General features: G+C 36.4%; 1 protein-coding gene across 16 annotated transcripts in view; it reads right to left on the bottom strand.

Annotated features, from left to right (window-relative positions):
* The window catches only part of ODF2L (outer dense fiber of sperm tails 2 like), a 42,317-nt gene extending 22,918 nt beyond the window's left edge, over positions 1-19,399 (bottom strand). For 4 of the 16 annotated variants that reach the window (XM_055585289.1, XM_055585305.1, XM_055585301.1 and 1 more), the window contains exons 1-7: positions 19,051-19,244; positions 16,988-17,072; positions 8,966-9,098; positions 6,247-6,306; positions 6,048-6,119; positions 5,391-5,507; positions 1,625-1,810 (exon numbers count right to left, since the gene is read on the bottom strand). In XM_055585289.1, the coding sequence (XP_055441264.1) occupies positions 1,625-1,810; positions 5,391-5,507; positions 6,048-6,119; positions 6,247-6,306; positions 8,966-9,098; positions 16,988-17,072; positions 19,051-19,177 (780 nt within the window). In that variant the 5' untranslated portion in view covers positions 19,178-19,244. The other 12 variants (XM_055585292.1, XM_055585303.1, XM_055585293.1 and 9 more) reach the window with 11 other exon arrangements.
* Positions 19,400-23,447: the final 4,048 nt, after the last annotated feature.

Here is a 23,447-nt window from a genome sequence, read left to right as displayed (position 1 = left end):
AATAAGCGCTAAGAAAAAAATTTAAGACATTGATGTGATTAACTGTTGTGGGGCTATTTCAAAAGGAGCAGTCAAGGAAGGCCGCTGTGAAGAGATATCAAGTAAAAAGATAGCAGAATGAGTTTTAAAAGAATCAGCTATTATAGAACCTGAGAAGAACATTACAGCCAGAGGCAACAGCATAGAACAGTGAAACAAACACACTACCCTCATCAGAGGAACAGAAAGCAGGTTAATGTGGCAAAAATGCAGTCTGACAGACACTGTGCTTCGACATATATTTTCTCATTTATTCCTATATGAGACAGGCAGTATTATTATCCCCTATTTTATAGCTAAAGAGACTACAGCTTAGAGAAGTTAAGTACCTTACCCAAAGTCACCAGGTTAACAAGTGGCAAAGTTTTCCTATACTATGATCTGGGGCATGAGTGACATGGTGCTAGTTAAAAGAAAATCCCAAGAATGTTAATGACTCAATTAGTTTTTAACACACAGGAATATTTTCAGGCATTCAACTAGGCCTTCAGCCTTACAGATTTTGCACTTAGTCCTCAAGTCTTTTATCTAATTAAATTCTTCTGAATGTAGGTTAAATATTAAGAGTTTTAAAATGTTCACAGTTGAGCTTATAAAACATTAGGTTGTTTTGTTTATAAGACCATTTATGCAAGTCTGTTTTCATTTCATTCGTATCTAAGTTCTTAAGATTTGGGATACCAATGATACTTAAAAAGAGTAAATATTTTATTACTTAGTAATTGAATAAACACAATTCATCAAAAACAAAGCACTAAGTCAATTTTCAACTTTGTTAATAAACCCAAAGATAACTTTCACATGTGGGTTTACATCAGCACATGTATTTAAATATATTATAGAGTTTAAGTGAAGTGAATTACTGAATAAAGTCATATGGTCTAATAATACTAATCAGCATTTCCCAAACTGGTATTCCTCAGATTCCCACGGACAGAGGAGCGTGGTAGGCTCCAGTCCATGGGGTCGCTAAGAGTCGGGCACAACTGAGCGACTTCACTTTCACTTTTCACTTTCATGCATTGGACAAGGAAATGGCAACCCACTCCAGTATTCTTGCCTGGAGAATCCCGGGAACAGAGGAGCCTAGTGGACTGCCGTCTGTGGGGTCGCACAGAGTCAGACACGACTGAAGCAACTTAGCAGCAGCAGCAGCAGCATTCCTCAGAATCAGTTCCAAGAGTTACTTTGTGAATAAAAGAATTCTGCAGCTAACTAAGTGGTGGAAAACTCTGAATTCAATACCCTCCTTGACGTTGAAGGCCTTCTCAGAGCCTTTGTTAACGTACTTTAATTTAATGTTAATATGCAATGTAAATTTCCAAGGGTGAATATGTATGAAGTGGTACAAGCCAATGTAATCACAGATGCTTTGGAACTTACATATCCTTTAAAGTCCCAAGGAAACGCTGATGTAATTCAAAATGCAAATTTGTCACTTTATGTAATCTTTCAAAATAAAGATGAAAGCAAAATTAGTAGAGTAAAGTTTTTCTAACAAGATAATTATACTAAGCATTATGAAGTTAAGTACATAAACTAAGTACATAAAACAATTCTTTAAGGAAGAATGTATATAACTCACCTGCTCTCTAATTTTGGAAGTAAGGTTTTCCATGTCTCCAGTAAAATGTTCAATCCTTTGTTTGTAAATTTTAGATGCCTTTTTCAGAGCAATAGTTTTTTGCCTACTTGATTCTTTCATTGCTACAGCCTCATACTTATTCTTTTTCAACTGCAAATTCCATTCTGATATTTGGGTTTCTAAGCTCTAAAAAATACCAGCAGTAGTTATTTTAGAATGCCAATGTTGACATAAACATTGTTAAAATATGTAAGTAATCTCCCACATAGAATTTATGAAAAAGACTAATAAGTTTAGTAAAAAGCAAAACAGTGAAGAAAGGTGATTTCACCAATGTTTATTTGTAACCAGTTATACAGTACAAATTTAAAATGTATAAACCTTTATAAAGCTAATACTACTCTCACTAAGAAGCTAATACTGGTGATTATTATGGCAGAAACACTAATTCCCTTAAAACCTTTTTGATTAACTAGAATTTTTTTTAATTTCACATCTAGAATATTATATATAGCACTCACTAGTTACTGCAAATCAAAAAAAAAAAATGTAATTAAGCCAGAGACAATTCAAACAGTAGGTACATAAAGCTCAAAGGAATCAGTAGCTCCCCAAATATATTAGGACTCTAGTTCAAATTATAAATGCTTAAAGGATATATAATCAAAATCTACAGATTATGAAGAGTATAGATGAGATAAACAAAAACATATTTGCTATATTTTAATTTACTATAATTAAGGGGGAAGTCTTGACACTTCAAAGAGTTACATCAAGACAATAAAAGTACTACTTTGCCCAGTAAGTAGTAAGTTTAGTGAAGCTATTATTCTAAGACCACACAGGGTTCGAGAAACGACTACCAGATCAGTAAGAGTCATTAAGGGTAAAAAGATGTTTGGTTATCTTTTTACCCAAAGGTAAGGCATGTTTTTATCCACTGAGTCTGATAATGTTAATTGACATAACTTTCCTTACATATCTCTTGGGGATATAACTAAACACAGAATATTAGGTTGGGTCGATGATGAATATGATTTAGTGTGATAACTCAAGTTTTAATTTCAAATTATCTTAAAACTTTGTATTTTATTTATTTTTTTTTTGCTTACATGGATTTTATTGTTTAGTGGATCAATGAATTCCTAGTCCACCTAGAAGGCCATAAGCTTAATACAATGAACCACAGATACAGCAAGAAGAAACACACTGCTTTGAATAAATCAAAAATTGTGAGACTTCCCTATTTCGTAATTTATACCCATATGGCCCTTAAATCACACACTTTAGAAACAGGAAGAAATCTGGAATCAGTTCCAAATAACCAAACATTAAGAAAATACATTGCTCACTTTCTGTTACTTTGTATTTTAAAGCATCTGAGTACTAAGAACTTAAAGACTTAAGGTTTTAACGTTTCTACGTTTCTTAAAAGTTGTGTGGTTCAGAAAAGAATGCAAAATTATTGAAGAATTTAAGTTTTAGTCTTCCATTTCCTGGACAATCATTTTAGTTAAAAAAAAAAAAAAAAAACAAAGGAGTTACAGTAAAAGATGGTGCTTTTCTACCTAAGATCAACAAAAAACTACACTTAATTTTCAGTAAAACTGAGTTTAAGAGATACATCTTAAACAAGATCCAAAGGCTTGATCTCTTTGAAAAGTAACTTCACAAACTAAGAGAAAAAGCAAAACATTCTTAAATTGTCTTTAAAAATCTCTATAAACTAAAAAACCACATTTTAACAAGTAGTTGGGGAAAATAAACTGCAATATAGTTAAGTCAGCTTTAGAGAAAGGAAGAACTCTTCCCAACCCAAGAAAAACAGCTGTACTTTCTCTAAGAAACCACAGGGTGTCATCACCACATCATGAATGACAGGCACACTTACCACTAAGGGTAAAATAGGTTTTTTTTGAACATGGATCCACAAGACTTTCTTACTAGATTATCAAATCCCATGCTCAACCACTATTAGGAAGTGTGCTGAAACTATGAAATTATTTTTATAGTTTCAAAATAACCCCGTCACAGTCATTTGCCAAATGAATGGATATATATTTTAAACCAACTATATGCCTTTTCCTCTTTCCAAAGAATTATACTTGCAGTATATTATAAAGATAATTATCCTGTCTCCTCTAAAATGTGAAAATCTTCTAACTCTAATTGACATATTTTAAAGATCTAGAAAGAAAAATGAGTTCAAAGTATCTTTAAGGTAGTTCTCAAGGAATTATAATGTAACTAAAAAATTTAAAAGACCCAATATAATTGTTGAGTCATCAACAATACTAAAAAAAATGAGATTTATGTTGGCAAACTGAGTTAGTTCACTGTGCATGCATTCATTAAAAAAAAACAAAACTTGTCAACCCTAAATAAATTCCAAAACTGTGTTAGAAGGAATGTAAAAAAAAAATCCATGAGCTAATTCAACTTCTTCTAATTATTTCTAAATAATAGAATTTTATAAGAGAATGTGAACTCAAAGTATTAGACAGGTGAATGTGATGGCAAAATCTTAGGATTTTATAGCTTTATATTTGCTCTCCTAAATATCATGAATATAAAAAGGAACTGTCAAATTTAACTCAAAAAAAATGTTTACTATTTCATTTTTAAACTAAAGAAAATATTTTCAAGAACTTCCCCAACTGCTATTTAAGGACATAATTTAAAAAAAAAAAAAGGTAAATTGTAGTAGATAATCTGAGATGTTAAATTACATGTATTCTCTTATATTTACCATGACAGAGTAGTACAATTTCAACTCTAGTTCATCTCCAGTGCCCTAAGACACGGACGCAAAGAACACAGGGACTCTCTTGGGGAAAGTGCTAAAAGCACCTAAAGGCAGACAAAAGACAAAGTTTATGTCTCACATAAGTCTGCTTAATGTCTCTTTCATGGGCAAAAGCTTTTTGCCACTGAAGGAAAAAAGAAAAAACAACCTTGATATGCAGTCGTGAAAAACAAGTGCCTGGGCTACAGGCATCTGCCATGATCAGGAAGATAAAAGCAAACAGAAATCCAGCACAGAAGTCCTCACACTCAATGGGGTTTGTCTTTCTATACTTCTCTTTCAAAAGTGGCCACACTGCTTCTTTTCCTTTGACAGTAGATGCAGTCAGCTTGTGTCATACCACAGCAACCTCAAACTCTCACCTCAAAGTGACTGTGAGACTTCCACAAGAATATTTAAACTATGCAGTTTACACCAGAGAATTCCTCTTAATTACCCTGCTTAAAAAGCTGTGTAACAGGTTATTTGAGTATCTAAACACCAATGCTAGGTTACCTGATCTTAATGTTATTACCATTAGCAACAAAATCAATATAATAAACATTATTGTCTCATTAAATAAGTGCAAGAGTATTTAAGTATATTATAGGCACATAAAAGGGATGACTGTATACCAAATATTAATGGCTTCAGTATTTTTAAGTTATTTTAATTTTCTCTTATATTTAATAGCTTTTCCAAATAAATATAATTTAATAATAGGAGAGATTTTTTTAAGTAATTCAATCTTATACAAATCCTTCTTAGATCAGTACTAAAGAGAGAGAGCATTTTCATATTAGGATCTGGAGCCAAATCTTTAGAAAGACCAGAAATGTTAAGATTTGCCTCAAATATGGATTTCCCATGGCAACACTTAAATTGAATTCTTTCAAAACCACTAAATTCCAGAATTAAGACTATATTGTCATTCATTACTTTTAGCACTTAAAACTATAAAAATGGATGAGTATTTATAACCTTTATGTGTTCTTTTAATTTCTCATTCTCTGCTTCCTTTTTATGAATTTGGGACTGCAGTCGTTCATGTACTACTTTCACTGATTGTGAAAAACGGCTTGCTTTCAAAGCATTTGCCTATAAGAAAAAACAAAACAAAAATGTGTTATTTGATGTACTTCTCTACATTATTAAACTTTACAGTACGTGGATGTGATCTAAAAATTTACTAAAGAGCAAAGTACAACACTCCCATTATGAATGGATTTTATATTAAATCAAGGGGATGTTTTCTACTCCCTTTTTTAATTTAATAACTCCTAATTATCTCCTGTTACAAGTTCCTATCTATCATCCTAAGTAAAATCATGGATATGTCTAAAATGATCCTACAAACACAGAAATACCTTAATTTATACTAAAACTGAAATATATATTTATACATAGGTCCCTGACTTATGCCAAGTACCCTGAATGAAACATCATAAAAATCTAAAAAGAAAAAACTTTAAAAAATTAAGATGTTATATTTGATACATAAAACTGGGGAAAATGTCCAAATAACCTAAAAAACTTTGTGTCTATTTATAAGGATAAATAGGAGGCCAGCATGGAAAGAAGGGAAAGAAGGAGTCAATATTAAGAAAATATGATGAATTAAGCTCAAAATTTGCTTACCTTTTCATTCTGAAACAAAGAAGAAAGTTCTTGGATATAGGTCTCCTTTTCAAGTACCTTGTTCTTAAGATTCTTCAATAAATAAAATGTTAAAGTTAGAAATATCACAACTTGGGTAATGTTGGCTAATTTTATAAAACTGACCAGCATATAAACAAAAAAATTCAGAAAACTAGACTCCCAAGTATAAAAGACTTACAATGTTTTCACTTTCATTATCAGTTAGTTTCTCTAACAAGTTGGATAAACTTTCCCTTCTCTGTGGAAAAAAGAAGTTATAAATCAGTGTTCAGAAGCTATATTTCTCTACACAATAGCAGAAAGTGGATTAAGCATCAAAATTAAGAAATTAATGTGGTGCAACATATAGTGGTGATCACAGCTGCCTTCCAAAGAAATTAATATGGACAACTACCATGCCCAGTTCAGCTTTTTAAAGTTAAAAACCAGAAAGATTTTTGCTTAAGTGTTCCAAATCAATTTTTGTCCACAATTTATAAAATTAATTTCTAAATTAAATAATGCCTCATAAAGTACAAGCCAATGACATAAAAATCACAAGAACCTTGTATACAAAGGAGGCTCACAATGCTGTTTATAAACAGGTTAAAAATTATAAGCAGCCTAAAGTCTGCCAAAAAGAAATGTTTTAAAGAATTATAGCAAATAAAAAAGAATTCCATGTAGATATTTTAAATGAGAATGCAGAAAATGTTTATTCACTTTGAGGGTCACACATACCATATGATTCTATTTATATAAAATATCAGGGCTTCCCTGATAGCTCAGTTGGTAAAGAATCTGCCTGCAATGCAGGAGACCCTGCTTCGATTCTTGGGTCAGGAAGATCCACTGGAGAAGGGATAGGCTACCCACTCCAGTATTCTTGGGCTTCCCCTGTGGCTCAGCTGGTAAAGAATCTGCCTGCAATGTGGGAGACCTGGGTTTGATCCCTGGATTGGGAAGACCCCTGGAGAAGGGAAAAGCTACCCACTCCAGTATTCTGGCCTGGAGAATTCTATGGACTATATAATCCATGGGGTTGCAAAGAGCAGGACACAACTGAGCGATTTTCACTCACTTGATAAAAAGTATGTGAAATCAGCAAATCCACAGATACAGAAAAAGCAGATAATGGACAAAGAAGGGGTAGATGGGGATGAGAAGCAAAATTCTAAAGGGCTAAGGGTTTCTATTTGTAGTTATGAAAATGCTCCAAAGCTGACGGTGATGACTACACAATTCTGTGAATATACCAAAAATCACTGAATTGCACACTTTGTACCAGTGAACTGTATAGTATGTGAATTAGATCTCAATAAAACCGTTAAGAAAGGAATATATGAATGCATAAATAAAATGAATACAAGAGCTTAAATTCCAAGAGTTTTTTATAGTAACTGAAATCAAGTAAAACAAATAATGAAAGTTCTTGAGATTGAAAATAAAAATGTTTTCTATAAAATATGCTGCTTTCACGTAAAACTACTCATGAAACACTGAAAGTGGGGGTTAATGATTGCCATTTCAAACAAAAATTCAAGAATCATTTCCATTTCAAATATACCAATATTTTAATTTCTACAGTTCAAGAACCAATATACCCTTCAAGTGAGAAATATCACTATTGAAATGCTTATTGAAGTGCTTAGTATTTCTTACTTGTTGGTATTCTGTCTTTCTAAGAAGATGTTCTAAAGTTTGTTTTACACGTTTAAGCGTCTAATTCTATTGTTAATATTTCTGTCTGTTTAGAAATCTTCAAATTGGATGCAGAAAGATTAGCCTGACAAAATATAAGAGCCACAAACACATTTTAAGACATTGCATTAAGAGACTCTAAAACGTAATGCTATTAGCAAAGAATACTTTTTCCCAGTAAAGAAAATCATTCTTTTGCCTATGCTGTCGTTGTTGTTTAGTCACTAAGTCATATCCAACTCTTTGTGACCCCATGGACTGTAGCCCCCCAGGCTCCTTTGTCCATGGAATTTCCCAGGCAAGAATACTGGAGTGGGTTGCCATTTCCTACTCCAGGGGATCTTCCTGACCCAGGGATCGAACACAGGTCTCCTGTATTGGCAGGTAGGTTCTTTACCACTGAGCCTCCAGGGAGGCCCTCTTTTGCACATAGTAATAGTAAAATTTGCCAAGTTTATAGCTTCTGCTAAGTCACTTCAGTCGTGTCCGACTCTGTGCGACCCCATAGACAGCAGCCCACCAGGCTCCGCCATCCCTGGGATTCTCCAGACAAGAACACTGGAGTGGGTTGTCATTTCCTTCTCCAATGCATGAAAGTGAAAAGTGAAAGTGAAGTTGCTCAGTCGTGTCCGACCCTCAGCGACCCCATGGACTGAAGCCTTCCAGGCTCCTCCATCCATGGGATTTTCCAGGCAAGAGTACTGGAGCAGTGAATAGTATTTGTTACATGGTATACTAAAGTAAAATGAAATCAAAATAAGGGCTTAAACCCTAAAGTATTTCAGGAATTTATTATAATAAAACTAATATTATACAACTGGCCCTTAACTGAAACTTAAATACACTGTAATTTTAGAATAGAGGTTTTTAATCCACATAGTACTATAGAAAATATATTTCATCTCTCAGAATATTTTAAATTCACTCCTGTTCTAGTTCTTGGCTCTAGTTCAACTCCAGGTAAGTCAAGCACTGAGGTACACAATTTCTAGCCTGGCCTCTCATCAAGTGCATTCCTGAGATTATCTTTGACAGAAAGAATTGCAATTAATGACATAGGAAAAAAGAACACTGATAAACTTGCATTTTTTTAATATTAAATACCAGTATACCAGTGTATGAGCATAATTACTGTAAGATATGAGACCTCAGTTAATGCATTCTGAGTATTATCCTAGCTCCTCATTTTATTAAATGTTCACTAGTCAAGTACTCACATTTTCAAAACTAATCTCTTCAATGGTGTCCTTAAACAATGGCAGAAGTAATTCTGCAGAACAAGTTGCTAACTCGGCTTCCTTAAACAATGCTTCCAATTCGGTCTTCTCATTTTGGATGTCCTGCTTTAGGCTATGCACAAAGAAAATTTAAGTTAAAACTGTTACATAAATTTGTTTTACTTTTTTGTGCAAACTAAGCATAGCCTGATTAAGTATTACAATTCCATAAATTGCTCTGCAAAATTTAACACTAAACTGTCACTGAAAATGTATGCATTTTTTCTATACTTCCATATTTTTTCTACACAACTATAAATGGTAAGACAGTTTCTAAAATGTTAAGATATATAAAATATGAAGACTACCAACAGCAATATATCACTCTACTATTTGATAATTATTCAACATCTCTTCTCCAGTTTGTAAAATGATTTATGTGAATGTGTGTCTTTTTTTCTTCCCTCCCTTCTCCCTAGTCCAAAAACAAAAGATCTGACTTTCTAGCCCTTATTCCCAATCCTTTCTTGAAATCTATTCTTCACAAAAAAATTCCTCCAGAAGAATGTGTAAGCTAAACAAATGAAACACAAAAAACACTGCTCCAGACACCTAAAAATTCTTCACATTCAGTTTTATAAAACATTATCATTTAAAATGAAACTGATAATATTTGCTTTCTTGGTTATGTTTTATCTACAGTACTGTGTATCACTATAAAATACATTTTTGGGGGGGAGACAAGAAGTTCATACTTTTACATCCCCAAATAGGGATGCTTCTTAATAATCTTTGTCAGTCTGGAAGCCATCTTGAGCTGTCTCTCCTGTACATGTCCAAAACTTATAGAATGAGCATCAGATAGTACGAAGAATATCCCAGAGATGGGATACAGCACTTTTTAAACCTCTAGCAAAGAAGGGTCACATAGAGGGCTTGAAGGAGTTGTTGAAGTAAGAATGTTAAGCAACATTCTGGAAGCAAGATTCCAAGGTAGGCTTTCTGTATACTGTAAGTAAGAGCCCATTACCAATAATTTTCATCTCAGATATAGATGTGCCTAAGAAATACCCTTTCACTAATACTCCTAATAGCAGAGAGAACTCTGAGTTAAAAAGTGACTCAAAGAAGTTGGATTTTGAGTATAAAGAAGCTTTGAGAATACTTTCACTAATTTATTTCATTTAATCTTTATATGAGCAGAGTCATTTGGACAAAAATCTATGTATAAGTTTGAAGAGGCTTTTACAGTTATTTATAAATAAAATTCCAAGCATTCCCAGAAAGCTCTGTGTCTTTCTTTAACTGACACCACTTTTCTTCTATGGAACATAATATAATGGCTCAACAACAATGAAAGGCATCTTAAAGGCTATGTCTCTAAGAAATACATCATATTCTTAAGCACCACTGGCTTAAAATGATGGGCCTAAGGAAGATGCTGGCTACAAAAGACAATTATCATTATTAAAAACCATGTATAGAAAATAAAAAATAATTATATATGACCAAACATTATTTTCATTTATAACTAAAAGCTGCACTATACCATCCATAGCAACAACCACAGTATTTTTAAGACTGTCACTTTGGGGAGCAATGAGTCATACAAAAAACAAGTGCATCCCCATACCAAAGAAGCAAAGTATGACAGGTATCTTTTAGATAGCAATATACCAAATGACAGTGAATTAGTACTCATTAACTATATTTCCAATATTACATGGTATTTATATTTCCATTTATCTTAGGTAAAAAGGTATATACTTTATAAATTTTTATAGGTAATGTTTTGAATTTTAATTGCTGTCATTAAAATTTGAAAACAGCCACATTCTGCTACATGAGTACTTTGTAATCAAATTAAATATTAATTACTAGACTGTTAGATGATATTCTTGAAAGAATGCTACATTTAATTGAAATAGTTTACAATATGGACAAAATATGAAACCCTGAAACAAAGAAAATTAAGTTATCCCCTGCTATTGTTGAGAATACCAGCTGAGATGATTTTCACTGGCATCCTGTGGTAAATGTTCTTTCTCTGATCTAATTTCAAAATGGGAAAAGAGTTCTTCTGAATGACTTCCATCATTTGCAGTCTCCTCCATAAATTAAATGGATTTATCGGTGGCTTCCACAGCAAGTTCTCCACTTAAGCTGAAACCTAGGAAATATTTTCATTATTAAACATTTCAGTAATTCTTTTTTTCTGTTATTACCCTATAAGATAAAAATCCTAAAGATGCCTAAAAGAAAAATATTTCACAGCAAAACTCAAATTGTAGCTGCTACTTGTTGTGATACTAATTTAAAGTTATATCAAAACTGCATAGCACAATCATTCAACAATTGCCAACTGCCAGTTTCCAAAAAGTCACTATTTTCTACATGCTCACAAGAATGTATAAATTACTATTAGTCTATTTCTTGAAGTATTAAAATAATATCTTGATCCAAACAGACTAGAAAATGGACATAAAAGTCATGGAATAACTATCAATTTAAGTTTCATTCAGTTCTGTTCAGTTCAGTCACTCAGTCGTGTCTGACTCTTTGCAACCCCATGAATTGCAGCACGCCAGGCCTCCCTGTCCATCACCAACTCCCGGAGTTCACTCAAGCTCACGTCCATCGAGTCGGTGATGCCATCCAGCCATCTCATCCTCTGTCGTCCCCTTCTCCTCCTGCCCCCAATTCCTCCCAGCATCAGTGTCTTTTTCAGTGAGTCAACTCTTTGCATGAGGTGGCCAAAGTACTGGAGTTTCAGCTTCAGCATCATTCCCTCCAAAGAACACCCAGGGCTGATCTCCTTCAGAATGGACTGGTTGGATCTCCTTGCAGGCCAAGGGACTCTCAGGAGTCTTCTCCAACATCACAGTTCAAATGCATCAATTCTTCGGCACTCAGCTTTCTTCACAGTCCAACTCTCACATCCTTATATGACCATTGGAAAAACCACAGCCTTAACTAGATGGACCTTTGTTGGCAAAGTAATGTCTCTGCTTTGCAATATGCTATCTAGGTTGGTCATAACTTTCTTCCAAGGAGTAAGTGTCTTTTAATTTCATGGCTGCAGTCACCACCTGCAGTAATTTTGGAGCCCCAAAAAATAAAGTCTGACACTGTTTCTACTGTTTCCCCATCTACTTCCCATGAAGTGATGGGACCAGATGCCATGATCTTCATTTGCTTTTTTTTTTTTGATCTTCGTTTTCTGAATGTTGAGCTTTAAGCCAACTTTTTCACTCTCCTCTTTCACTTTCATCAAGAGGCTTTTTAGTTCCTCTTCACTTTCTGCCATAAGGGTGGTGTCATCTGCATATCTGAGGTTATTGATGTTTCTCCTGGCAATCTTGATTCCAGCTTGTGCTTCTTCCAGCCCAGCGTTTCTCATGATGTACTCTGCATATAAGTTAAAAAAGCAGGGTGACAATATACAGCCTTGATGTACTCCTTTTCCTATTTGGAACCAGTCTGTTGTTCCATGTCCAGTTCTAACTGTTGCTTCCTGACCTGCATATAGGTTTCTCAAGAGGCAGGCAGGTGTTCTGGTATTCCCATCTCTTTCAGACTTTTCCACAGTTTATTGTGATACACACAGTCAAAGGCTTTGGCATAGTCAATAAAGCAGAAATAGATGTTTTTCTGGAACTCTCTTGCTTTTTTGATGATCCAGCAGATATTGGCAATTTGATCTCTGGTTCCTCTGCCTTTCCTAAAACCAGCTTGAACATCTGGAAGTTCACGGTTCACGTACTGCTGAAGCCTGGCTTGGAGAATTTTGAGCATTAGTTTACTAGCGTGTGAGATGAGTGCAATTGTGCCGTAGTTTGAGCATTCTTTGGCATTGCCTTTCTTTGGGATTGGAATGAAAACTGACCTTTTTCATTAGATCTAGTCAATAAGAAATGAATGTTATTCATGCCTATAACAGTAAAAATTTAAGATACTTTTGAAAGTATTTGGCAACAGTAGCTGCAAAGATAAAGGTTTTTTTTTTAAGTAGACTTTTCAACATTAAATTCACTTATTTCTACAAATAAATCCTATTTTTTAAAAAAAGTTCAATCTAGGATATTCTTTGGTGATACTGAATGGACAGATGATGTTACATCAAAGTCTTACTAAATAATCTAATTGTTTTCTCTCAAATTTGGAGATGTCATTTTAAAATGTGAATTTTAAATTTATGACATTTATGAATTTCTTCAAAGCTATTCCATTTTAATTAATGAATTAGTGCTTTGGCAATCATTAAGACTGTTTTTCACAATTCTAATATATGGAAATGTGTCTCCCTGATTCTGTTTATACAAAATCAAACATCATACTTAAGGTCTTCTGCATTTTGCAGAGATACTTTACCTCCTTGTAATTTTTTTTTGAAGTTGCCATTTATTTATTTTTAATTTTTTTATTATTATTTTTTTTTACTTTACAATATTGTATTGGTTTTGCCATACATCAACATGCATCCGTTTTAATTTTCTGTATCATAAAATACATATGTTCAAGAATTTTCAGATCTTTAGATAGATGTGAAATTAAAGGTTGAAAAGTATTCACAATATTTAATTAGCAATTCAGAAATCATTTAAAATGTCTGTAAAAAATGTATCTCTTTTTTGTCTGAAGGTTCTATATATCAGAGAGATATTTAGGATATAGGCCAATGAAAGCATGCTCATACTTTTTAAACACTAGCAACTCATGTCAAATGGAAATGCAGAATAAGATACATATAGTCTAAGATGATCTACGTGACTGCTACAAATATGCAACATCTGTTATTAGGACATAACAATATTTTGAGCTATTGGCAGTCCAGAAAAATTTTTTTTTAATTTTTTAAATATACAGGCATTCCCTGGTGGCTCAGACAGTAAAGAGTCTGCCCACAATGTGAGAGACCAGAGTTCGATCACTGGGTTGGGAAGATCCCCTGAAAAAGAAAATGGCAACCCACTCCAGTATTCTTGCCTGGAGAATCCCAGGGACGGAGGAGCCTCGTGGGCCTCAGTCCACAGAGTCGCAAAGAGTCAGACACAACTTAGAGACTTCACTTTCGCTTTCTTTCATGAATATACAAAATCAAATGAAAAACCAAACCTAAAGATGAAAATGAATATGCTTGGATAAGTCACTGCAATCAAGGAAATTATCATCTGCTCATTTGCTCAGTTTTGGTACTTATCTTTTGTCCATTAACTTGTTTAAATATCTGTCTCTCTGTACAATGGAATCTCAAGAAAAATTTCTTCTTTACTAGAATCCTCAGCACCTATAAGCCTTGTAAAAGCTAAGTAATAACTGAAGGAGAGGGCTCAAGGCTTGGCATAATTTACAAATATGATGAATTAAGACTGATGCTTTTTATAACTATTCACCCTTTGATTCATCTTTTAGGGGATCACTAAAAGAACAATAGTTCATACATTTAAAACAAAAGTTTACAAATCAGTATAAGAGGATAAGGATCCTCAATTTATTGAAAACATTCTATGAGTTAAGATTCAGTTTGAGAACTCCCTTGTGTCCAGTGGCTAAAATTCCACACTTTCAATGCAGGGGGCCTGGGTTCAATCTCTGGTCAGGGAACCAGATTCCAAATGCCTCAATTAAAGATCCTGCATGCAGCAACGAAGACCTACATGTGGCAACCAAGACCCAATGCAGCCAAATAAATAAAGAAAAAGAAATGTTAAAAAAAATATTCAGCTTGGTATTAGTACTTTAAATGAGTTCTTGCTTAGCTTTGTGGGAAATGAATATAGGATTATTCACTTATAATATATAGGAATACAGGAACTTCTCAAAATAAAGTTGAGAGGTTCCAAGGTACTCCACTATTTTTGTGTTGTGATAATACTATGAGCAGAAACATTTGTATGCTGAAAAATGTAATAATTTTCTTTAACATAAAAAGTCTTGCCTTTATAAAAAAGGCTATCATCTTGGTGCACCAAATGTATTCTTGCATGGAAAAAAAGCAGATATTTCACAAGGAAATGTTATCAATTGTGTAGAATAAATGCCAATTTACAAATGTATTAAACTTTTGTCCAATTTGCTCATGGTGAAACAAAGACACATATTCTGCACACACACTTTTAATGATCAAATCCCTAAAGAACACCAATTTTAAAATACTTTTAATGTTTAAAGAATTAAATTTCTTATATAGAAATGACTTTCAGCCTTCTATCCAAAAGGCATATATTTAAAGCCTTTTCCAGGAGTGGTCATGGGTTTCTGGCAACCCAGCTACATTCACTAAACTATGTTCCATTTTGGCCAATAACAAGCATTTGAGCAATGGCTGTTCAGGGACCATGATGCTGCCATGATCACAGAAAGGAAAGATCACAGTCCATGACCTTCCATAGCACCTATATTGTTCTATCAGCTTCAAATATGCATTCAAAACTAATCTCTTTGAAAAGAAAAGCACATGAATCTTGCATATTTCATTTTGTTTTGCCAAATACTAACCCTTGGAAAACTAGTTCCCATTAGCGTCAAACAAAAGCATGCAGATTTTGAAATATTCACTAGGAAATATTTGGCAAAGAACACCAAGTAGATACAGAAATGCTACTCATTTCCCTCACTAAACACTAGTCAAAAGTTTACTAGAGATGTAATTGTATAGCTTTTTGGACTCCATAGCAAAAAAAAAAAAAAAAAAAAGATATTTGGAATTAGGCAGGGTAAAAATAGCCAGAGATGGAAAACAGATCTTATGAGTGAAAGCCATCAAAATTGAAAAAAAAAAAACATTTTTTAATTATAGAGAGATTAACTTTGAAAATTAGCTAATGCTTCTGTCCAATGAATAAAGGAATTTAAACATAAAAGGGTTGCAGATTGGATAATATCAAGAAAAAAGTTGACAGGAAGAGTGTCTGATTTGTAAATAAAGGATACATACATATTTTCAAGGCCCAAGTCCTCCCTCCTTCTCAAAATATTCCTCTGACTGATTCAGTCCACCAAGAATCCTAAACATCTAATAATATTTTCAGAATTATACTGTTTAGAATTTAATTGCTCTATAAAGGGTAAAATTTTAAAATGGCTACTAAATCTGTTAGGGCAATATACTCGTCACTCTTTACCCTCAAAAAATTACATAACACAGTGAGAGGCATAGGTCAGGATCCAATATATAAGTGATGGTGAGCAAATAATTTATTATTCAACCTGAAACAGTTAAGAGATCAAGCGGGCCTCATAGAGAACTTAATTACCCAGAAGACTGGACCAAAGTCTTCAGAGTACCATTTCACCCTAAATAATCAGTATCCTTTTATCAGATAAAATAAAACATTTTCTTTCCCTTCAACACATGAACAGCATGAGGACATGCTGCCATTTATCAACAGAGCATTAACTTACCTTATAACATCACCTCACAAAAACCCTACACAGTTTCTATTAACATCCCAAAGCTACACATGAAGAAACCAAGTTTTAGAAAGGTTAAATAGCTTGCTCGAGTTTATAAGTAAGGAAGTGGTGGAACTCAGTTTTGAAGCAAAAGCCAGCAGATACTAAAATATAAGAATTTACACAGCTGAAAGTAACATACAAACTTCTCTTTTATAAGTGTTTTAACAATACTCTTATAAATTGTTTATATTTTTAAAATGAAAACTGTTCTGTACAAGGAAATAAAGGATGAGTAAGACTGAGCTCCTTGAAGGCACAGACAAGTCTAAATTGAGAGAAGACTGTGAGCGTGCTAAATCACTTCAGTTGTATCCGACCCTTTGCGAACCTATGGACTCCAGCCTGCCAGGTCCCTCTGTCCATGGGATTCTCCAGGCAAGAATACTGGAGTGGGTTGCCAGGCTCTTCTCCAGGGGATCTTCCTGGCCCAGGGCTCGAACCCATGTATCATGTCTCCTGCATTGACAGTCAGGTTCTTTACCACTAGCATCACCTAGGAAGCCCCAGAGAAGACAGAGAGCAGACAACTAAAATCCAGTGTGCTAAAGGTTATAAGGGACTCACTGGGTACCCTGAAAGCAACAAGCAGGATCCTGGGAGACTTCCCAGAGGTGAATCCGCAGTAGAGTCCAGCAGAACACATCTGAGGCTGGCAAAAGGGAAAAGAAAAAGGCATTTCAGATAGAGAGTAAAGTACCAGCAAGAACAAGGAATCATGACAGAACATGATTTGAAAGGGCACTTGGCAAATGATGAGACTGACTGGACATATGAAAGCAGTAACTCTATGCAAAGTTCAAGAGCTTGAGTTTTTCCCCAAAAGGTTAAGACAGACCATTAAGTAATTTTAAGCAGGAGAATGCCAGATCAGAAGTGCATCTTTTAAAGATAAACCCAGTGGTGTTTTGGAAAACAGACTAGGCATATGGAGGAGAGTAGAAATAGGTCCCAAGAGAGATGAATGTTTCAACAATGTTTTGCAACAAAAATTTTTGAAAAAAATCAAAAGTTGCTCCTGCTGGTGATTAAAACAAACAAACAAAACCCCACAGAAAACAATGAAGGGATTAGAATACAGGAAAAGCAAAAGATCAGTATGGAAATGATCAAATGTAACCCCTCATTTACTCATGACCATCTGAATAGATGCTCAACATTTAAGTTGCAGAAAATGACTGCTTATCCCGTTAAATACAAAAATTAACTTAGACCAGTTGGAAGAAAATCGTTTAAAAGTGTGTATTAGAACTTCCCTGGCTGTCCAGTGATTCAGACTTCACCTTCCAATGCAGGCAGTATGGGTTCAATTCCTGGTCAGGGAGCTAACATCCCACATGTCTCATGGCCAAAAAAAAAAAAAAAAACCCATAAAACAAAAGCTACATTGTAACAAGTTCAATAAAACTTCAAAAACTGTCCATATCAAAAAAACCTTTCAAAAATAAACGTATTATTTTTTCCTTCTCAGAGTTATCTGTACAGACTCAACTCAACTTCATAATAATTCTTTCAAAAATCATTCTTGCAGAATTATTACAAATCATCTTCAGTGTTGTAAAAAGCTGACTGAGTTCTACTAAGCCAGGGCCCAGGGGAACAATCATTGACTTCCAAGAGAACTGTGCCCAAGGGAATAGATGTTATGTTAACCTCATTGCTATACCCAGCTTCTAGGGTCTCAATCATTTGCACAAACTAAGCAGTGATTAGCAGCAGTATAAACAAAGCCATTTTCTCATACCTTTGGGAGTTTCCGATGCAAAAACTACCTTACTAATACACATCAATTTTGAAATAAGAAAAAGAGAAGCAAGAAAATGGATACCTGGCTGTTAAGGACCATAACAAACATGACCTTGACAATCTTACTGTAAGCAGGAGGATATTTAACTCATTTTAAAAGTAGACAGGCTTTCTGCAGTCTATTCCTTAAACCATAACCAAGTGACACTTAAAACTACTCCAAGAACCTCATTCACTGAACCATCAAGGAAGCCCTCATTCATCCAAAAACACATGAAACCTAACTGTGTGTGAGGTGATAGGGAAACTTTGTCTTTGCAATACTTTCTCCCCAACACCAGCCAAAGTCTGGCTATGGTTTTCTCACTAAACAAGCACCACTTACCGACCACCTACTCAAAACCTGACATTGGTTAACTTAAATCTTATTACAACCACTCGAAAGTGACTTATCCCTCATTTTACGAATAAGGCAACTGAAACCAGAGAAGTTAGTGACTTGTCCAAACCACACACTTAAAAGAATAGAGGCTGGAAATCTAGGACCCTGGAAAAGGAATGATTTCCCGAGGCCTGAAGTATTCTTTACTAAAGGAGCCCCGGAGCCTACTAGAGTCTGGCTTATTATACAGCGGGCTCTTCAAAATCAGCCGAATACGTAAACGGGCAGTATTTCCTAAAGAAGCGCTGCCGTTACCAGGGCCTTCTGGATCACGTCTCCGTCCTGGACAAGCCCACCTCACTACGATCTGCCAGGCTGTTCCAGGGACCACACCCTTCCTCGCCGCCTTTCCCAAGCCCAGGCTGCGAGTGGGAAGTGCAGGCAGAAAGGGGCTGAGGTTAGTTTTGGGTGGACGCGAGGGCCTTTCACTTCTGTAACTCACCACGGCCACGGCCACGGCCACGGCCCAACCCGGGACCCTTAAAGCCACCCGCGGTAACCGACCCTCCGCCGCGCAAGCCCAAATTTTCCTCTCCAAAAGCAGGCCGTCGCTTCCCCCACTGCGTCATCACGCCGCCGTGACGTAAGGCCGCCGCCGGGTCCGCAGAAGGCTGACGTTGGGTGAACGTTGGTGCAAACCCTGGCGAGCATACCTGTGCTCTCCAGCCCTGGGTGGGCCAGCAGGGAGGGAACAGGATGCGGGGGGCAGTGCAGTGGATGAAAGCTAGGAAGGAAGGCAAGGACGTGACTCTGGAAGCAGGCGAATTCCTCGTACGGCCTGAGTGGAAGAAGGCCCAACGGGGAGCAAGCGAGACAAAACCGGGTTGGTAACCAGCAAGCAGCTTCTCTGGCAACGGCCGCCCCGCCCCTACGATCGGGCCCGCAGCGGCGCAGCCAATTGGCCGAGCTCAGGAAAGCGAGCGCCGGCGTCTGCTACTGTTGTCAGGAGTGAGGGGCGGGGCACGGGGGAGGCGTCCCGTCTCTGAGTTGCTTCTCCCGGTAAACTCCCCCACCCCCAACCTTTTGTTTTAAGAGAAGGATAGCACTTGTGTATAGTTACCAAAAGTCTTAACCGTTGAGTTCACCCGAAAAGGGAAATAAGGCCGATGCATTCCAAATCTTCTGACACTAGGCTTGAATCATCAAAAGTGCCCTCCTTCTGTTTTTTTAAAGGGGGAAATTTGAAAAAAACACAAGGCAATCGCGACTGGAAGAAAGTTCGCTGTAAATGTAAACAGCTAAAAGCCGTTTATCCGAGGTAATTCTCTGGGCCTCTGTTTTGTCCTGTTAAATGAGAGAGCCGGACGGCTACCTCCCAGCCATCTTTCGGGTCTCAGATTATTTGTATCGGTGCTACAGCCAGCTGATACTTTTATAAATTGAACAAGGCAAAATTCTACTTGGAAAAGTTAAAAAACAAAAAAGTTATACAACGCTTCAACCTAACGTTTAAAATCGTGGGTATCACATTAGGTTTACAAATAAATAAACTATCAACTGAACAGTAACCGTGGCTTACCTTTTATCAGTTTCACTAAAGAACAATTTCCATTGATGTTTCCAGCAATGCTCCCCCATCCCTACCCAAAGCCCCAGTACAAGTTCCCAATACACTAACTTCCATATATGCAAATGTTAAAAAGCACTAGGAATTGCACATTTAGATCAGATCAGATCAGTCGCTCAGTCGTGTCCAACTCTTTTCGACCCCATGAATCGCAGCACACCAGGCCTCCCTGTCCATCACCAACTCCCAGAGTTCACTCAGACTCACGTCCATCAAGTCAGTGATGCCATCCAGCCATCTCATCCTCTGTCGTCCCCTTCTCCTCCTGCCCCCAATCCCTCCCAGCATCAGAGTCTTTTCCAATGAGTCAACTCTTCACATGAGGTGGCCAAAGAACTGGAGTTTCAGCTTTAGCATCATTCCTTCCAAAGAAATCCCAGGGCTGATCTCCTTCAGAATGGACTGGTTGGATCTCCTTGCAGTCCAAGGGACTCTCAAGAGTCTTCTCCAACACCACAGTTCAAAAGCATCAATTCTTCGGTGCTCAGCCTTCTTCACAGTCCAACTCTCACATCCATACATGACCACAGGAAAAACCATAGCCTTGACTAGACGAACCTTTGTTGGCAAAGTAATGTATCTGCTTTTGAATATGCTATCTAGGTTGGTCATAACTTTCCTTCCAAGGAGTAAGTGTCTTTTAATTTCATGGCTGCAGTCACCATCTGCAGTGATTTTGGAGCCCAGAAAAATAAAGTCTGACACTGTTTCCACTGTTTCCCCATCTATTTCCCATGCAGTGATGGGACCAGATGCCATGATCTTTGTTTTCTGAATATTGAGCTTTAAGCCAACTTTTTCACTCTCCACTTTCACTTTCATCAAGAGGCTTTTTAGTTCCTTTTCACTTTCTGCCATAAGGGTGGTGTCATCTGCATATCTGAGGTTATTGATATTTCTCCCGGCAATCTTGATGCCAGCTTGTGTTTCTTCCAGTCCAGCATTTCTCATGATGTACTCTGCATATAGGTTAAAAACAGGATGACAATATACAGCCTTGACGTACTCCTTTTCCTATTTGGAACCAGTCTGTTGTTCCATGTCCAGTTCTAACTGTTGCTTCCTGACCTGCATACAGGTTTCTCAAGAGGCAGATCAGGTGGTCTGGTATTCCCATCTCTTGAAGAATTTTCCACAGTTTATTGTGATCCACACAGTCAAAGACTTTGGCATAGTCAATAAAGCAGAAATAGATGTGTTTCTGGAACTCTCGTGCTTTTTGCATGATCCAGCGGATGTTGGCAATTTGATCTCTGGTTCCTCTGCCTTTTCTAAAACCAGCTTGAACATCAGGAAGTTCACGGTTCACATATTGCTGAAGCCTGGCTTGGAGAATTTTGAGCATTACTTTACTAGCATGTGAGATGAGTGCAATTGTGTGGTAGTATCATGACCTTTGGCAAGTCAATTTCTCTTAGCTAGTATTCTCACCTGAGGAAAAAAAAAGGAAAAGTAGAATTGAGGCAAGCGTGCATGCTCAGTCCCTCAGTCATGTCCAACTCTTTACAACCCAGTGGACTGTAGCCTGTCAGGCTCCTCTGTCCATGAAGAATACTGGAGTGGGTTGCCATGCCCTACTCTAGGGGATTTTCCCCACCTAGGTATTGAACCCCGTCTCATGTCTCCTGCATTGGCAGGCAGGTTCTTTACCACTAGCACTACCTGGGAAGCCCTTTCTGAGCCACAAGCTTTTGTTTCAGACTGTACAGCTATAGATCTCAGCAATAGAATCCGTATTCAGCATTCTATGTACCCCCTTGGTGAACCTTATCTGAGCTGGGATGAGAACAGAGTGGCTTTCTCTAGCAGCTGGGGATACATTCTAGTTGCGGCATGGCTTATAGGCTGTATCATGGTTCGTATCAGTCCTGTCCAACTCTTTGCAACACCACATGGACTGTTTTGTCTGTCCATGGGATTTTCCAGGCAAGAATACTGGAGTGGATTGCCATTTCCTACTCCAGGGGATCTTCCCGACCCAGGTGTTGAACCTGAGTCTCCTGTGTCTCCTGTATTAGCAAGCAGATTCTTTACCACTGAGCCACTGGGAAGCCCTCTCCTGGGAAGCCCAAGAAGCATAATTCTTGGGGCCTTTCTAGTACTAAACTAGGATTCTAGCTAACTTTGCTAACTTGCATAATTAGAAAAATAACTATACACAGAAGTTAGGCTTTTGTTAAGAAAAATACTGATTTAAATTGTATTGGTATTATAAGTTGTTTTGTTGTTTACCACCTGTATAAACATCCAAGAGAAAACATTCACAAAAATCTCAAAATGATTACATAAGATTCTTAAGTTGACCTATTTAACTGAATTGTCCAGGTAAAGTAAATATGGCATCCCTCATTGTCTGACTCTAATTGGTTTCTGAAATCTGGTTGGATAGTGAAATTTTGGATAGAAATATCTTTTATTCCATTTTTACATAATGGGAAAATATTCCAGTCCATCAAAAACCCCACTTTCCCCAAATATTATTAAATACTTGACCACCTGTGAAAAAATCTGCCAAGGATTTCTGCATAATTTAAAGCAAAGGCCAGTATACTCTTTCTGTAAAGGGTCACACAGTAAATATTTTCAATTTTGTGGGTTATACAGCCTCTGTCATACTTAACTCTGTCACTGTTGCATAAAAGATGCCATAGAAGCACTTGGCTTGTCAGTGCTCCAATAAAACTTTATTTACAAAAATGAGTACCAGGATAGATTTGGCCTATGGGTCATAGTGTGCAAACCTCTGATATAAAGCATTTTAAAACATCAAATGCCTAATAAACATTAAACTCATTAGTGGGACATTTGTGTGTAAGATGCAACAATGTGGAGTTGGATAAAAATTATGTTTGTTTTTTATTCCCCCTCAGCAGTGTTGGATAAAATTTATGGTCTTTTTTCCCCTCATGGCACCAAATGTACGCTATAATGTAAAACAGCAAACAATGAAATAATAGGTTAAAGATACTTGATGAATAGAAATACTTAGCAAAATAAAAAAGCAATTTAAAAAATAGTTTGGTGGTACAATAAAGATGGCCTCCCAACAATTCTTCTCAGGCCTGTACACACATCACAGATGGAGTTTATTTTCCCTCCTCTTGAATTTGAACAATACAGTGTAATGAAACAGTGATCCTAGACTGGTTCCAGACCTAGGTCTTGGGAGACCTAGAAGGTTCTGCTTTCCTCTCTTGGACACCAGGTACCATATAATAAACCAAATTACCCTGCTAAGGAAGGAGACTTAGCCAGATCCTAGCTGTTTGAGC

The sequence above is a fragment of the Bubalus kerabau genome, chromosome 6 (genome assembly GCF_029407905.1).
Source record: "Bubalus kerabau isolate K-KA32 ecotype Philippines breed swamp buffalo chromosome 6, PCC_UOA_SB_1v2, whole genome shotgun sequence".
NCBI lineage: Eukaryota > Metazoa > Chordata > Mammalia > Artiodactyla > Bovidae > Bubalus > Bubalus kerabau.
Note: the sequence above shows the minus strand (reverse complement) of the source record. Positions and strands in the feature narration are given on the sequence as shown.